This window comes from Genypterus blacodes, unplaced genomic scaffold, assembly GCF_046128005.1.
Source record: "Genypterus blacodes isolate CSIRO-AG114 ecotype Tasmania unplaced genomic scaffold, CSIRO-AGI_Gbla_v1 ptg000353l_1, whole genome shotgun sequence".
Taxonomy (NCBI): Eukaryota; Metazoa; Chordata; class Actinopteri; order Ophidiiformes; family Ophidiidae; genus Genypterus; species Genypterus blacodes.
In genome coordinates, this window is record NW_027467137.1 from 1,052 (window position 1) to 17,785 (window position 16,734).

Below are 16,734 nucleotides of genomic sequence, written 5' to 3' on the forward strand. Positions count from 1 at the left end.
TCTGCTCTTCCTCTTAAGTTCATCTCTGCTTCGCTCATCTTCCTGCTAACACAAGCTTCAGACAAAGAGCACGCGAGCGCGCGCGCGCACACACACACACACACACTTACCCGTCCATCGCCGCTCTCTCTCTTCTGTCTCTGTGGTCTCTGATGGATCTCCTGCTCTCTCTCTCTCTCTCTCACTCACTCACACACACACACACACACACACTCGGAGTAAAATGGGCGCTTCTTCTTTATCCGCCCGTTCTTCTTCTTCCTTCAAAATGGCGTCTGCAGCACAGCGCGAGGCTCTCTGGCGCCCCCTCTGTTCAGGAGCGCTCACAGTTTCACACTCGTTCTTGTTTTAGTATTTTAATATGAATCATATTTACACTGTCAACCTTTTTCTGTTTTCCATGATTTATTTATGATGATTCTCTGGTGCACATGATTGACTGAAGACATATTTACTTTCTCTTGCCTATCAATGTCTAAATAAACTCAGATATTCACCACAACAAACACCACAGCTGACAGGAAGTGACCTCAGGTGGACCGCTGCTCCAGCTGCTCTTTGGTAATGTCCGATGGCCAGAGGTGTGTGATCAAACAGCCCCCCCCCCCCCCCCCCCTCAGGTGTGTGATCAAACAGCCCCCCCCCCCCCCTCAGGTGTGTGATCAAACAGCCCACCCCCCCCCTCAGGTGTGTGATCAAACAGCCCCCCCCCCCCCCCCTCAGGTGTGTGATCAAACAGCCCCCCCCCCCCCCTCAGGTGTGTGATCAAACAGCCCCCCCCTCAGGTGTCTCCTCCCTGCCCCTCCCCCTCTGATGCTTCTCTCTCCTCTGGCCAGCGGACACAGATGTGATAAGACTTCAGCTCCTCCTCAGATACCAGGTCAGGGGCGTGGCTCATGAGGTCGTGACCCCGGAATGACTTGGGGAAGGCGATGACGTCACGGATGCTGGGAGCGCAGGCGATGATGGAGACGAGACGGTCCAAACCTGGAAGATGGCAGCGGGATGGCAGTTAGCAGAGGACAGAAAAGGGCACGGACCCCCGACCCCCCGACCCCCTGACCCTGACAGAGTCTGAGCTGCTGGGATCCCATGGTCTTGTTCTTTCAGTCCATTTGATTTGTACATCATTTTTTTTTTAAATAATCAAATCACCTTGGGGTCAAAGGTGAAGTGAGTCAGAGGTCAAAGCTGAGCTGACCTTACCTAAAGCAATGCCTCCATGTGGTGGCGCTCCTGAGTCCAGAGCGTCCAGCAAGTGAGTCAGAAGGGAGGGATCCTCCTGCACACACACACACACACACACACACACACACACACACACACACACACACACACACACACACACACACACACACACACACACACACACACACACACACACACACACACACACAATTCATCTCCCTGAAAAAAAAAAAAACTCAAAGTGCTCATTTGACCTCTGACCTCCTCTGACCTTCAGGATGTTCTGCAGGACGTGGAGCTGCTCTGAGGCCTTGTGGATCCGGATGGACCCCCCTCCTACCTCACAGCCGTTCAGCACCAGGTCGTAGTGCTGACCTCTGACCTGCCCGCACAAACACACACAGTGAGGCCTCAGACGGGAGGTTTGGACTTTGAAAACATTCCTTCAATCTCTGATCTGATGATGAGTGGAGATCGACCACCTAACCCTAAGGCCCTCCTCCCTAGGCCACGCCCATCTGTGCCCCACGCCTCATCAATAACAGCCATCTGAACCTGCTCGGCCTTGGCAGAGGCACGGTGGTCACCTTGTGTGGCTCTGTGTAGAGAAGGTCAGAGTCCTCCGGCAGCGGAGCGGTGAACGGGTGATGGGCCGACTCCAGCTGATGGCGCTCGCCCTCTTTGGGCAGGAACAGAGGGAAGTCCACCACCCACAGGAAGTGAAAGGACGAAGGGTCACGCACTGAAACGCCACGAGACTCCAGGAGCTCAGCACAACGCAGACGCAGCTTACCCAGCAGGGGGCGCTGTGAGGGGAACAAGGAGAGATGGAGACAGAGGAACACAGGAGACAAGGGGAGGAGAAAGAGGAGAGAAGGAGAGGAGACAAGGAAAGGAGACAAGAGAGAGGAGACAAGGGGGGAGAGGAGACAAGGAGGGGAGAGGATGACAAGTGCTTCATGAAAGAAAAACTAAAAAGTTGTATTCCTGTGTGTGTGTATGTCTCTCTCTCTCTCTCTCTGTGTGTCTGTGTGTCTCTCTCTGAGTGTGTTTGTGTCTCTCTGTGTGTGTGTGTGTGTGTGTGTGTGTGTGTGTGTGTGTGTGTGTGTGTGTGTGTCTCTCTCTGTGTGTGTGCGTGTGTGTGTGTCTCTCTCTCTCTCTCTCTGTGTGTCTGTGTGTCTCTCTCTGAGTGTGTTTGTGTCTCTCTGTGTGTGTGTGTGTGTGTGTGTGTGTGTGTGTGTGTGTCTCTCTCTCTGTGTGTGTGCGTGTGTGTGTCTCTCTCTCTCTCTCTCTGTGTGTCTGTGTGTCTCTCTCTGAGTGTGTTTGTGTGCGTCTCTCTCTGAGTGTAATTGTGTGTGTGTGTGTCTCTGTGTGTGTGTGTGTGTGTGTGTCTCTGTGTGTGTGTGTGTGTGTGTGTGTGTGTGTGTGTGTGTGTGTGTGTGTGTGTGTGTGTGTACCACAGTCTGGAGGTCAGCAGCTGTTATCAGCATCAGGTCTCCTGGTTTGGCTCCAGTCGTCCTCAGCAGCTGATCTGTCTCAGTGGAGGACAGGAGCTTCTGGACCGGAGACTTCAGCGTCCCATCAGGCCTCACCAGCACCACACTGAGCTCCTACACACACACACACACACACTGTTACTATAGCAACACAGTCACGTTTGTTTTTTTTTCAATGGATCTCAATCTAATCAACCACACACAGGAAGAACAGAACAAGCTTTCAGTGCGTTCGTCTCGCTTACCTGCTCAAACTGAGTCTTTGATGTTTGCTTCAGCTCCTCCAGATCTCTGCCCGACAAAAGACTCTGGAGAGACACACACACACACACACACACACACACACACACACACACACACACACACAGTGTCTGATATGAGTTTAGGTTTATGAAGGCAGGAAGAGTAAGAACACAGTAAACACACAAGAGGAAATGCTTCTTCTTCTCCTTCTTACCGCTCCATTAGGGACACAGATGGCCTGGACGGAGCCTCCTGATTGGCTCAAAGCCGATCTGAGGAATTTGATTTGTGTGGATGAGAAGACGTGGCTGAGGTCCACCAGCTGGACAGACGGAGACAGAGAGGTTAGAGGTTTGTTGTTCTCATGACCTTTAGAGCAGCAGAGACAGAGAGCAGGGACGCACCTTCATGCTGAACCTGGTGTCAGGCTTGTCCACGCCGTAGTCCCTCATGGCCTCTTCGTACCTCATGACTTGGAAAGGAACCTGGAGGGGACGTTTGTCTGCGGGCCACGAGTGCAGCAACAAACCTTCCACCAAGGCCAAGACACCAGACTGCTCCACAAAAGACATCTCTATGTCCACCTGGGAGACAGGAGCTCAGGATCATTACATGAGACGGACACACAAACACGTGGAGACACAACGTGTCCCCTGTGTTAGCTGCTTGATCTGTTTTAAATACGTAGGTGGGTCAGATTGATTACTGATTGATTGATGACTAAAGCTTCACTCTGTCTCTGTGTGTCCTCTGTCCATCTCACCTGTGTGAACTCAGGCTGTCTGTCAGGTTTGGAGCCTTCGTCTCTGTAGCAGCGAGCCACCTGGAAGTACCTGAGGAAGAGGAAGGGCAGACATGTGATCCTCCCATCTTGTGTGTGTGTGTGTGTGTGTGTGTGTGTGTGTGTGTGTGTGTGTGTGTGTGTGTGTGTGTGTGTGTGTGTGTGTGTGTGTATGCTCACCTGTCCATACCTGCCACCATCAGCAGCTGTTTAAACTGCTGTGGACTCTGAGGCAGAGAGTAGAAGAGGCCCGGCTCTCTGGAAGGAACCACAAACTCTTTGGCTCCCTGAGATCTCACACACACACACACACACACACACACACACACACACACACACACACACACACACACACACACACACACACACACACACACACACACACACACACACACACACACACACACACACACACAGGTCATCAGTCTGTCTACTGATGAAGAGGATGATGAAGAGTACAGCAGTCTTACCCCTGGTGTTTTCTTAAACAGCGTTGGCGTTTCCACATCAACAAAACCTAAAATTCAGAAAAAAGAAATCAGTGAGAATTTATGTTGGAGCGGAAGATTCACTCTGACCTCTGACCTCTGACCTATCCCTGCTGTGTGACCTCTGCTCTATCCCTGCTGTGTGTGTGTGTGTGCTGGGTTGTGGAGAGCTGCTCCATGTTTCCTGCTCATTATCAGTCAGTAATGCTCTGTTGTGTTCTGACCCTGGGCCCAGCTGGGGTCCGTACCGTGTTCCTCACAGAGGTACTCCCTCATCTTCATCACCAGCTCAGACCTCAGCCTCAGGTTGTACTGCATCTGTGAAGACCTCAGGTCCAGGTAACGATACTGCATCCGCAAAGACTCGGATTTCTGGAAAATCAAACAAAAAGCTGAGCGAGGCTCCTCCCCCTTATGAGAGACGGAGCGGAGATGTTCAGCTCTTACTTTGACAAAGTCTTTGATCTCAAAGGGAAGCTTCCTGCACACATTATAAACTTCAACCTGCTCAGCCACAACTTCAATCCCTCCCGTCAGCATTTCCTGCAACAACACAGAACCATCACACACACACACACACACACACACACACACACACAGACACACACACACACACACACACACACACACACACACACACACACACACACACACCTTATTCTCCTGTCCTGCAGGTCGTCGTCTCACTGTCCCCGTAACCTTGACAACAGACTCGACTGTCAGACTGGTCAGCTCAGACTTCAGGCTGCGTTCACACTGGAGACAGAAGAGACAGAGGAGACAGGACACATAGGAGACAGAGGAGGTCAGACTGGAGCCACACGTCACTCACACAGCTGAGATGATCTTCATGTTTATCTGCTCACTTCTTCCTGAGGGATGAGGACTTGTGTCAGGCCGCTGAAGTCTCTCAGGAGGACAAACATGTCCTGCCTGTTGGAGACATGGAGAAGAAGTTCAAGCTAACTTTACAAGGAACAGCAGGGACGTCACGGTGACTGGGCTCTTCTGACATGTGTGTGTGATCACCTGAGGTACTGCACCCAGCCGCACAGAGAGACCCTCTCTCCTACATGCTGCTGCCTCAGGTCGCCACACCTGTGAGTCCTCACAGAGAAACAGCTGGGACCTGAGAGCAGTAGAGATGAAGATGAAACAGCTGATCAGAGACTTCTCCTCTACTGTATGGATTTAACTTCTGTGAATAAGATCAAGCTGCAGCTCGTCACACACATTGACTGCTATATCACAGCGCAATGCACGCTGGGACAAACATCACATACCTGCGCCGGAAGCCTCAGAGCTGCTGAGGCGGAAGAAGCAGCAGCGCCCCCTGCTGGCAGAGCTCCGGAGCAGCAGGCGTCCTTCAGCGGCTCTGTGGTACCGGACACGGGGCGCCGTGAGCCCGGTAAGCGCGCTCAGCGCTCTGCGAATAACGAACCGACTTCTAAAAGCCATTTCATTAAAAAACAAATAAATCACCGGAGAGTTCCATCCGTAACAGTTTCCGGCTAGTTTGTCCTCCCGCTAACGCGCATGGACGCGTTTCTACAGCAAAACAACACGCAAAGCGGCCATGTGTGTGTACGTTTGTGTGTTTGCGGATTTGACATCGCCGATCCTCCACATTAGCGCTTAACACCGAGGAAGAACCTTAACCGGACGGCATGGATGCGTGTGTTCGACCTGCTCTCGGCCAGCAGCAGGTTGATTGCGGTTCCTTGAGGGATTCACAGACCTCCGGTCATATGGATGGACTCAGCCTCGCGCCTGTATATCAGTTTACACCCATCCGCTGATCTAGGAGTCAGTGCAGTCACGCGCAGGAGCGACCACACGTACAGACCAAACTAGTCAAGCAGCAACAGAATCGATTGAATTCGTAACACAAGAAAATGTTACTTTGTCTTTATGTAACTTCGTTTTATTGAAGCCAAAACATTAATTAAGACCTGTGTTTGGTTTAAAACATCTTGATGATCATATAATCATCAAATAAACACGAGTAAGGACTATGATGAATAGGTACTAGTGCTCCTCATAACAAACAAATAATTTAAAAACAAAATAAATATAAACCACGGTGTCAAAAGCAGAAATAAAGGTGTTAATGATTACAGTTTAGATATCTGAAGTTCAAAGTAGATATGTCAAAAGTATTCAATTAAATTATTTTATTAAATTATTATTGGCTTAGCAACCTTGGAGGCATTTATGAGACTTAGTTTTGATAATAACTTCTGTTATTCAGAGATTTAGTTGAAATATTAAGCAAAAATTGTTGCCATTTTGGGTGGAAAATTGCAGTCAAATTGAAGTAAAGTGCAGCGGCACAAATGATTTGAAAAAACAAAAACGAATGAAAACCACCTAACAATGTTTCAAATAATTTATTCAGTTATACAAATACAAAACACCTCACATTTTTCATAAAATAAATCCTCCTTCTTAGCCTGCATGACAAATGATTGAAGTGGAATGAGAGTGAATGAGTGAGTCTGAGGGTTTAAAGACACAGAGTCTCTTACCTAACGTGTGTCAATCCTGTGATCAGATTGACAGGGGGACAGTCAGAAGCTTTGTTCACATTCCAGCTCCGCACCAACACGCCCACATGCAACACAAACTCCTCCTGGGATGGAAAGGTCTCCAGATCCCAGATGAGTTAGAGACATTATATACTGGAGACTGGGTTTGAGAGCTCAAAAGCCAAAGGAATCAATCAGCTGTGGTTTGTTTCCAGCGATCCGATCTTTGTGCCTAACATGGAATGTGAAGGAAGCTATCAAAAAGGATTCTGGAAACACAAAAAAGCAGACGTTTCATTTTCTTTCGTGCTTTGGCCTTTAAAAGGGAGAATGCGTCACAGTCGTAGCTTCTGGCTTTTGGACGAAGCGTGAAGCCTCCAGAGCAAGTTCTGATTGGACCAAAAACCATAACCACTTCTACGGTATTTGATATCACTTTATTGAAAGAAAAAAGATTTCTAAAGTCTCTGGTTCCTCGTTTCCTGCTGCAAAATGGACGCACATCTACAATAAGGATGTTCAAAAGGTGTGGCTCCTTCTAAGAGCGTTGGCTTCATATCAGCTCTCCTGGAGTTTTCAGGAGGTTTCAGCCTGAGCTCTTCCTGCCTCAGACCCTTTCTACCTCAGAACAGGAAGTGGATAGTAGAACGCGCTGACGACATGAAGCCTCAGACGAGCTCAAGTACCTGAGGAGGCAGGAAAGAGGAAAACTGAGCAAAGACCGGGAACAGGAAGTGGAAATTGCAGATTGATAATGTTGGCGGTAAACATTAGATGGAAGAAAAGAAAGAATGCATAAATTATTTAATCAATCGATAAATAAAACCTTTGATTTAAACACAAACCTTGATTGTTCCTTGACTGTTTGCTGCAATCAGAACGTTTGACTCCTGAAAGACAAAAGAACAGAAAAGATAAACGAGAGTGATGTGAAGAAAAGTGTTCAACCGTGAGCGTGTTACTGTACCAGGCAAACAACTAAACAGAGCTGAGACCTCCAACAAACCTGCAGCTGTCTACACCTTCACCCCCTGACCTTCATCCTCTGACCTCCTGACCTTGTAAACCTCCATGGTAACCTGAGTGATCTCTCTCTCTCTATCAGTGTGGGAGATCTGAATGTAGATCAATAATCAATCCAGTGATCAGGTCTGATGCAGATCCATTCAGCCTGACTCAGCTCCATCTCAGCTCCATGATGCTGCTGGTTGATGTTTGTAGCTCTGCTAGACACTCGGCTCTGCCTGGAGACACAGAGCTCCTATCTGAAGAGGACTGAGGGACCCCCAGATCCAGATCCTACAGACCCAGACCCTACTGACCCAGATCCTACTGACCCAGATCCTACTGACCCAGACCCTACTGACCCAGACCCTACTGACCCAGATCCTACTGACCCAGACCCTACTGACCCAGATCCTACTGACCCAGATCCTACTGACCCAGACCCTACTGACCCAGACCCTACTGACCCAGACCCTTCTGTGTTGAGTCTCTGCTACCCTCTAGTGGTAACCTGGTGTTGACACAGGACAAGCAGTGTGGTTGTCTATGAACAAAAATGTATCGTAATGTTTTGAGAGAGAGAGACACACACACACACACACACACACACACACACACACACACACACACACACACACACACACACACACACACACACACACACACACACACACACACACACACACACACACACACACACACACACACACACCCGACCCACACACTCACTCCGTCAGGCAGAGCTCTCCAGCACACGGCGCTGACAAACTCGTTGGTGTCATCTTCCTTCTTGTCTTTGTCCAACACGCTCTTCACCGTGTCAAACTTGAAGGTCAACAGAGTCTTAGAGAGTCCTTTGTAGTATAAATACAGAGAGTTGTTCTCACTGCCTGCAAACACACCAGACACACACACGTTTCATCAGGTTGATAAAGAGATTCTGCTGTGCGTTAATGCTGCATTCAGGTGTTTTGTAAATGAGGCCGTTGTCTCATCAGCATGTGCGTGCGTGTTTGTGTGTGTGTGTGTGTGTGTGTGTGAGTGCTCACCACAGGCCACGTAGTCTCCGTTGGAGGCCAAACCCACAAAGTTCTTCTCGTTGATGTGACCCTTGAAGGAGCGCAGGCAGTGAGGTTTGTTGACGTTCCACAGCTTCAGCTGGCTGTCTGTCGAACTGACACACACACACACACACACACACACAAACAAACAAAAGTCTGCAGGTCAATCTGACTGACAGGAGGCTAATGATGATCATCATTAAGATAAAGGTCATATGAAGATGCATAATGATCAAACGCTTTAGTGTTATATTTATACTTCAGACTTCTCATTGTAGCTCAGTAACTCTGTACTGGATCCTTAATGTGTCAATGTAGTCCTGGACTTCTTATCAAAGAGGTTCTGAGGACGTGGGGTCTGCAGTGACTTACGCAGAGACGATCTCCTCTCCGTTGACAAACTTGGCGTAGGACACGGCCTTCCTGTGGCCTTTGAAGACCATGATTGGCTGCTTGGTGTTGCGTAGGTCATAGTAGTGGACACAGTGGTCTGCAGACAGAAGGACAGGAGGACAGGCGGTCAGCAGGTGACGTCAGCTGGCTCACCGCTTCAACTGTGCCAGGGCCATGGGTAACCATGGTAACATGTCTTTGCTGCCACTAAAAACAAGGACCCTTAGATCCTCCAGGGCCTGATTCCAGTCCCAGCCTGTGAGGGGCTCCCAGCAGACAACAGGACACTGAAGCAGGAGGACTAATAGAGCTGTGACACGAGGGACGTGAGAAGGACGCTGAAATGTTCTACAGAACTGCAGAAGTCTGGCGTCTCACCTGCACAGCCGAAGGCCAGATGATACCTGGAGGTGGGGCTGAACTTGACGCAGCACACGTTGGCCTTGGCCTCGATGCTCGCCACAGAGTTGTCCAGATTTGTGGACCATAACTTGACTGAAACACAAAGAGCACAGAAGGATGAGCTGAACCCTGTGGATAAGAGAGTCCAACTGAAACTGATCATGTTGAGTTATCTCCTTTACCTTTAGCGTCGTCAGAGCCAGAGGCTAACAGCTTTGGGTCCATCAGGTTGAAGTCGACGCTCCAGCACCTTTTTTCATGCTCCTGGAGACAGAGCAGCAGTAGTTTGTCACAGTGCAGGAGGAGGACAGGAGGAGGACAGGAGGAGGACAGGAGGACAGAAAGACAGGAGGAGGACAGGAGGAGGACAGGAGTAGAGCAGATGGACCCACCTGATAGACTTTGGACCTCTGGCCAGTGAAGCCGTCCCACAGGATGACCGTGCCTTCATAGTCGCTGCTGGCCAACAGGTTCTTGTGATAGCTGCTCCAGCTGATACAGCTACAACACAGAGACACCACGGGCTCAACAACACACACCTTCACACACTCATGTGTCTGTGCCTGCTTCAGTGTGACCTTGTGTGAGGCCACACAGAGGGAACACATGCACGCGTACCTGATTTTGGAGTTGCAGGTCATCTCGTTGACGGGGTAATGGATGTCCACAGCGTCCTGGATCACAGTGCCGTACTCAAACACTTTGATCTTCTTGGTCACACCGGCGATTGCAAAGTAGTCACAGTCCCGGTCGAACTCGATGCTGCTCCAGAGAGAAGAGTGGGTAAGAAGAGTGTTATGTTATCCATCAGCCTTCACCATCATTCAGCTCCTTTTGTTTGTGGCTCATTCAGATTCACTGAAGTCATGAAACTCAATCAGGTAGAACATCATGTATGTAAGTGAGGGACATCATCCAGCAGATGGCAGTGTGAGGCAAGACAGCAGAGTCACAGAGCCTCTCTGCTCCATCACGGGTGTGTAGCAGCTGGGGCTCATGGTCATGTGACTCAGCATCTGTGTGTGTACCTGGAGACGATGCTGGAGCCGTTATAGAGGTCGCTGGCATAGGAGAGGGTGGCCAGGGGACGGACAGAGTTGTAGCGAGTGAATTTGGACAAACACTCCATGAAGTCGTCCAGCTGGTTCAGATTCCTGCCCTCCTCTGCGCGCACACACACACACACACACACACACACACATCATAATAAAGTCTTTTCTATGTGATTCAGCTGAAACTGAGCTTCACTCCTGAACCTCACTGCACTTAAAGGATGAACACACACACACACACGCGCACACACACACCTGTACCCGTGATGCGTGACATCTTGTTGGAGAAGTAGCACTGCTCCAGATCCTCAAAGTGAGCCGTCAGTCTCTTCCTCCTGGACGCCAACGTGCTGTTGTACCACGTCTGTCTTTTGCCCTGAGAAGAGAACAGAGACGCAGAGGACAGGTTCAAAGCCCGGGCAGGGAGACGGGCAGGGAGACAGGCAGGGAGACAGAGAGACAGAGCTGTCAGCGAGGGACAGACACAGACAGAGAGACATGCAGGGTCTCACCTGGGCGGCTCCACCAAACCCTGGGGGCTGACTGTACTCTGGAGGGTCCATGATGCTGCTGCAGCTGCTCCACACACAAACACAAAGTTAGGCACTATACTCACGTTCATCTGTGTGTAGCTCCCTGCCGGACACGCCCACTTCACACGTGTGAGCTGAGGGTTTCTATCACATGAGCGTGTAGCGTGTGGGCAGGGACAGAGCGGCTGCAGGGACACAGAGGCTGATAGGCCAAGCGGCACCAGGACTGAGGATCAGCCAGCAGCTTGGTTTACAGAGCTGAGGGCGGTCCCTGCAGGTGTTTACAGGTGCTAAGTACCTGGGTGCTGGTGAAGGAGCCTCCACGTTAGGCACCGTACATTCTGCCTCCACCATCGGAGAGTAGAGCCCGCTCATTTCCTAAACACACACACGTACGCTCACATCAAACCTAAGAAACATGTGACAGCAGAAATGTGTGATGGCTTAGAAACACAGGCAGGTGAGGTCGCTCTAAAGGTGTGACTTTACCTCCACACGCTTAATGTCGTCCTCCAGAAAGCTCAGCTCTTTCTGTAGTTGCTCCAGTTGCTGACATAGAAGCAGTAAACACAGATCAACATGCTTGTTGAAGACATTTACACACATGTGGATGTTGTCTGTCATGAGTGAGCATCCTGAAGTGTGAACTGTCCACACACTCTGTAGCCTCTGTGTTTACTTCATTACCTCTGTGTTTACTTGAGTGTGGTTGGTAGAAACATTGAGCACAGAACAGAAACAGAGTCTGGGCCTTTATGGGGCCTAAGAGCTCTAACTGACATTTACACAAGATAAGGCCGTTAGGCCAGACAGAGACACTCAACTAAGGGACAGAGACAGATAGAGCTAGAGACAGACAGACAGACAGACAGACAGAAAGCACCTCCTTCTTGTTTCTCCTGGCTTCTTTAAGGAACTCCATCAGGATTTGTCTCTGAGCTGCTTGGGATTCCTATGTGGGGACAGAGAGACAGAGACAGTTTGTCTGATCCCATGCTGCAGGGTCTCTCTAACCCTTAAGGTGACTCCTTCTGTCCCAGTTGTGGAGGGACAGGTCCTGGTCATTAAAGGCACGGATGTAATTTGAGTTCACTGCAGGAAACAATCACAAACCCAAGGGCTTATGGGTATCAGGAGATGAATGTTGACAACTGTGGCCAGCAGCGTCTCATGCTTGGGATGCCTGGGATAACAGCGTGAGGCGAGGGAGGAAGTGGACTTTCAGACCCGGGATCTGATTCAACTAAAGCCCAACGTGGCCGCAGAGAAGCATCACCTTTCACCCTAATGAGACTCTGGAGGGGCTAGCATCACAATAACACACAGCATGCAAACAGCACAACTCCTAACAAACTCCCTCTGACTCCTATCAGCACAGGAGGCTGTGTTGTTTGTGTGAGTCAGCAGAATAACTACACACACATGTTTATTCATGGGCCCAGGAACTATAGATTAAATGTTATTACATTTTTAGACCTTATGTTTAGTCCATTCAGTCATTCAGACATGATCAGCACCTCAGTCAGTCACACACACTCTGTGCTCTTCTATGTGCATAGGTAGACTGAACTTAAACAACCAAAGTATAAATATGGAGGAGAGTGAACTCAACCATTAAGGTCAAACCAGCAAACAGCAGCAGTTTAGAGACGACCAATCAGTGCCATGTCGGTGCCACACACACACACACACACACTCTGAACACACCGTGGGAACTTGCTGCAAAAGCAACAAACCTCACCGGTTGTTTACAAACCAAAGCTGATTACTAACTTGATATGGTCCAGAGAATACAGGAAGAGAAAACTCCAGACATGTTCTCTGGCTTTGTGTTCACTCACTGCTTCCAGCTGCTTCTTCTTCTGCACCAGGAGCTCCAGCATCAGGTTGACGTTTGCCAGGTCTAAATTCTCTTGATCCGGACTGAGCACATCCTGAAAGACCTGCCACCTGGACCCGTTCTGAGGGGAGACCTGGGTCAGTGTCATGTCACGGAAGGTTCCATCATAGAGACACGCTGCTGTACTCACAGGATGATCTAACTTCAGTCTCTTCTCCTCTGACCTCTGTTTCTGTTTCAGGATCAGTTCATTCACTGCAACACAGCATGCAAACAGAAGTTCAGCAGTTTGCTATGTAAGCACAACTAAGAGCCACCGTTCAGATTTCAGCCTCACCGACAAACACATCAACAAACTAAAGGGCTCAGTCACCAGAACCTGGTACCAGATGATGACCAAACCTACCAAGGAAGTTTGGGTAGAGCTGATCCACGTTATCCACAATGTAGTTACACTTTGGACATCTGTTACTGTCCTCCAGACTCTGACGGATGCATTTGAAGCTGCAGGGAGGAGAGCAGAAACACGTTAGAGCCTTTTGACACCACGTTTACACCAACGTGTGTGTCCACAGCAAGAGGGCAAATTAATGTAGGGGTCAACATCTATATGATCATATTAATGTAGGGGTCAACATCTATATGATCATCCTAATGCAGGGGTCAACATCTATATGATCATATTAATGTAGGGGTCAACATCTATATGATCATATTAATGCAGGGGTCAACATCTATATGATCATATTAATGTAGGGGTCAACATCTATATGATCATATTAATGTAGGGGTCAACATCTATATGATCATATTAATGCAGGGGTCAACATCTATATGATCATATTAATGTAGGGGTCAACATCTATATGACCATATTAATGCAGGGGTCAACATCTATATGATCATATTAATGCAGGGGTCAACATCTATATGATCATATTAATGTAGGGGTCAACATCTATATGATCATATTAATGCAGGGGCCAATCCAAGCTGGGACTGGACTTAATGCTTAATGTAAAGATATGACATCAGGGTTGTAACTGTGGAACACCTTCAGTTCTGATAGAGCTGATGAAGCTCATAGGTAGGTCATGACTGTAGACGTGTGTGAAGGAGCCTCAGCGCACGCACGCACGCACGCACGCACCTTGATGAACATTTTTGTTGCATTTAGGTGTAACACCAACAAACACACACTTACCAAAAACTGTGTCCACACTTTGTCATGTGTGCCTCTTCTATCATTTCAAAGCAAATGGGACTGAGAAAGTAAAGAGCAGAGGTCAGAGGTCAGGTACACACTTTATACACCAATCACGCTGGAAGAAAGAAGGACAACAACCAACCAGACAAAGTCGTTGCTTTTGTCTTCGTATGAGTTGAGGAGGCCGTTGTACAGAGGCGCCTGGTGGAGGGACTTCTTCCTGCTGCTGCCTGAGGAAGAGGAGGGTCGGCTCAGGGAAGCAAAGCTGCTCCTGGACGTCTGCACGGCGGCCAAGGACGGTACCGCCAGGGCCCCCTCCCCGGCAGCTGGGGGGCAGACACAGAGGACTGAGTGAAAACACTGCATGCCACCACACTACTGAGTGAAAACACTTCATACTCTCACTACAGACAGTGTGTGTGTGTGTGTGTGTCGTTCATAACACAAACATAACAAACAGCGGAGCCTCTACCGTTGCCGCCGCTCCCGCTCGTGTTGGCGGAGCCTCCCGTGCTGCTGCTGCTCGTGCCGGGCACTGAGCTCTGTGGCCCGCCGGTGCTCTGCGGTGTCCGGTTGCCTGACATGATTCAAGGCCGACTGTGAAGTCCCCAAAGCCCGCAGAGCTCTCAGGCTACTTTAGGGGGTCGATAGTTAGCTGGCCAGCTTGTGTGCTAGCATCCTGGGAGAAAGCAGCAGTGGCCAAACATCAGGCGCGCTCAATCTCGTCCCGGCGGTCCGCCTCGCCGCCTCCGCTGACCTCGGGTTTTAAAAGCGCAGTTATTTAAAAAGCAAAATGACAAAAATATATAAACGGCTGTAAAATAACCGCAAAGTGCGCTGAGGAGGAGATTAGCCGGCTAGCTACTGTGTTAGCAACAAAAAGACATCCTGAGCTTCCTCGATGAACCAGGAGCTAAAGACTCACCGTGTGTCGGAGCTACTGACCCCCAGCGGCCAGGAGTGTAACTGCGTTCGTTTTAAAATAATAAATAATACAAACGTATTATTATTGTTATTATTGTTATTATTATTAGACCCTCTGTTGTTGAGGACCTTTTATATTGACCCTGTATATAGTATCTTCTCATTATCTTCTTTAATGAGCCAGGCGCTCCACAGCCTCTTCAGCCCTCAGAACACTCTGACTTACTACACACTCTTTTACACTTGTAGTAGTAGAAGCAGTATTGATCCAGGTTCAATTGGAAAATAGAACCTGGATACTTATAAAGATTACAATACTTGTAAAGTATTGTAACAACACTTATAAAGATTTTAAAAATACTCTTTGAATCATATGAAGGGTTTTACCTCATTATTAATTATGCAATGCAGTTATGCAACCAACACCCTATGTTTCATAAAAGGCCGACCTAAAAAGGCCAAGGGATCCCAAACTTAGATACCATCAGCAAAAAGAGTTTCACAATTTCACAAAACAGAGACACATCATGACTGCTTTATAAGAGGGTCATAATATTTTAGAAGGATCATATCCAAATGTCACAGCGATGATTGAAAGTCCTTCTATAATCTACAACCACACCACAGGAGACTAAATGTTCCGTACAGGCTAATAAATCATCATAAACTCACAACTGAGCCCCACAGACACAGACAGTGTGCAGTATTCTACACACATCTCAGGGATTTTTCATCAGTCAGACTTAGAAATACAGAATCATCTCATGTTTGTCATTTTTAAGATGATATTGCCTTTCACCGAAAACAAGCAGGTAGGTCACAAGCACAAAGTGCAGCAATCGACGGAGCCAAGAAAAACACCGGCGTGTCATTCAGGCATCCACCTGCAGCTCTGCAAATAAAACCTGAGCAGCTTTAACGTATTCACCATCACAGTTTAGCCTGCACGCCGCTCGCTTTTCCATTTTTACCTCCACGTGGACAAATAAGGCTCTTCCATGTCGGCACGCACAACATGGATTTTCCCATGTTTGTGTTTGTGGAAGAAGTTTATACGCATGGGATGTAAAATGAGTTTTTCAGCAAGAGGAAAATTACTGGATACATCGAACAGTAAACCGATTCGCCTGAGGAGGACCACCGTGTAGAGCAGCCCTGTGTGTGCTGCAGGTCAGGGACAGGAACCTGTGTGTGTGCAGCAGGTCAGGGACAGGAACCTGTGTGCTGCAGGTCAGGGACAGGAACCTGTGTGCTGCAGGTCAGGGACAGGAACCTGTGTGTGTGCTGCATGTCAGGGACAGGAACCTGTGTGTGTGCTGCAGGTCAGGGACAGGAACCTGTGTGTGTGCAGCAGGTCAGGGACAGGAACCTGTGTGTGTGCAGCAGGTCAGGGACAGGAACCTGTGTGCTGCAGGTCAGGGACAGGAACCTGTGTGTGTGCAGCAGGTCAGGGACAGGAACCTGTGTGTGTGCAGCAGGTCAGGGACAGGAACCTGTGTGCTGCAGGTCAGGGACAGGAACCTGTGTGTGTGCAGCAGGTCAGAGACAGGAACCTGTGTGTGTGCAGCAGGTCAGGGACAGGAACCTGTGTGC

At 49.0% G+C, this 16,734-nt stretch overlaps 2 protein-coding genes across 3 annotated transcripts; both read right to left on the reverse strand.

Annotated features, from left to right (window-relative positions):
• Positions 1 to 781: 781 nt before the first annotated feature.
• On the reverse strand, positions 782 to 5,931 carry dars2 (aspartyl-tRNA synthetase 2, mitochondrial). Its single transcript, XM_076138234.1, has 17 exons — positions 5,480 to 5,931; positions 5,226 to 5,325; positions 5,063 to 5,129; positions 4,851 to 4,952; positions 4,644 to 4,739; positions 4,445 to 4,568; positions 4,179 to 4,225; positions 3,889 to 3,995; positions 3,691 to 3,760; positions 3,332 to 3,511; positions 3,142 to 3,249; positions 2,930 to 2,992; positions 2,646 to 2,798; positions 1,776 to 1,994; positions 1,460 to 1,570; positions 1,207 to 1,282; positions 782 to 987 (listed from the first exon to the last, which is right to left on the reverse strand). The coding sequence occupies exons 1-17, from the start codon at positions 5,652 to 5,654 to the stop codon at positions 782 to 784; spliced, it is 2,004 nt and encodes a 667-aa protein (XP_075994349.1). The 5' UTR covers positions 5,655 to 5,931.
• A 640-nt stretch (positions 5,932 to 6,571) lies between these two features.
• Positions 6,572 to 15,122, reverse strand: cop1 (COP1 E3 ubiquitin ligase). 2 transcript variants are annotated; one of them, XM_076138232.1, is made up of 21 exons: positions 14,690 to 15,122; positions 14,360 to 14,543; positions 14,215 to 14,274; positions 13,417 to 13,514; positions 13,201 to 13,265; positions 13,012 to 13,131; positions 12,054 to 12,122; positions 11,660 to 11,719; positions 11,469 to 11,548; positions 11,150 to 11,213; positions 10,899 to 11,013; positions 10,614 to 10,749; positions 10,204 to 10,347; positions 9,978 to 10,086; positions 9,768 to 9,849; positions 9,562 to 9,678; positions 9,163 to 9,280; positions 8,779 to 8,903; positions 8,459 to 8,619; positions 7,570 to 7,614; positions 6,572 to 7,410 (listed from the first exon to the last, which is right to left on the reverse strand). In XM_076138232.1, exons 1-21 carry the CDS (start codon positions 14,799 to 14,801, stop codon positions 7,393 to 7,395), a joined length of 2,082 nt encoding a protein of 693 aa, XP_075994347.1. In that variant the 5' UTR covers positions 14,802 to 15,122; the 3' UTR covers positions 6,572 to 7,392. The 2 variants fall into 2 exon arrangements, with proteins under 2 accessions (XP_075994347.1, XP_075994346.1); XM_076138231.1 differs by having other exon boundaries at positions 10,893 to 11,013.
• Between the last annotated feature and the right edge of the window lie 1,612 nt (positions 15,123 to 16,734).

Bases quoted from the DNA above. Each gene is read 5' to 3' on its own strand.
- dars2 (XM_076138234.1), bottom strand. From the start codon at position 5,654: ATGGCTTTTAGAAGTCGGTTCGTTATTCGCAGAGCGCTGAGCGCGCTT. The intron at 4,226-4,444 runs GTACGGACCCCA...TCTGAATTTTAG, and splicing joins GTACCTCTGTGAGGAACACG to GTTTTGTTGATGTGGAAACG. The intron at 1,995-2,645 runs GTACACACACAC...TTCCCCTCACAG, and splicing joins CTGCTGACCTCCAGACTGTG to CGCCCCCTGCTGGGTAAGCT.
- cop1 (XM_076138231.1), bottom strand. From the start codon at position 14,801: ATGTCAGGCAACCGGACACCGCAGAGCACCGGCGGGCCACAGAGCTCA. The intron at 10,348-10,613 runs GTACACACACAG...TCTCTGGAGCAG, and splicing joins GGCTCCAGCATCGTCTCCAG to CATCGAGTTCGACCGGGACT. The intron at 9,679-9,767 runs GTAAAGGAGATA...TTTGTGTTTCAG, and splicing joins TGGCTCTGACGACGCTAAAG to TCAAGTTATGGTCCACAAAT.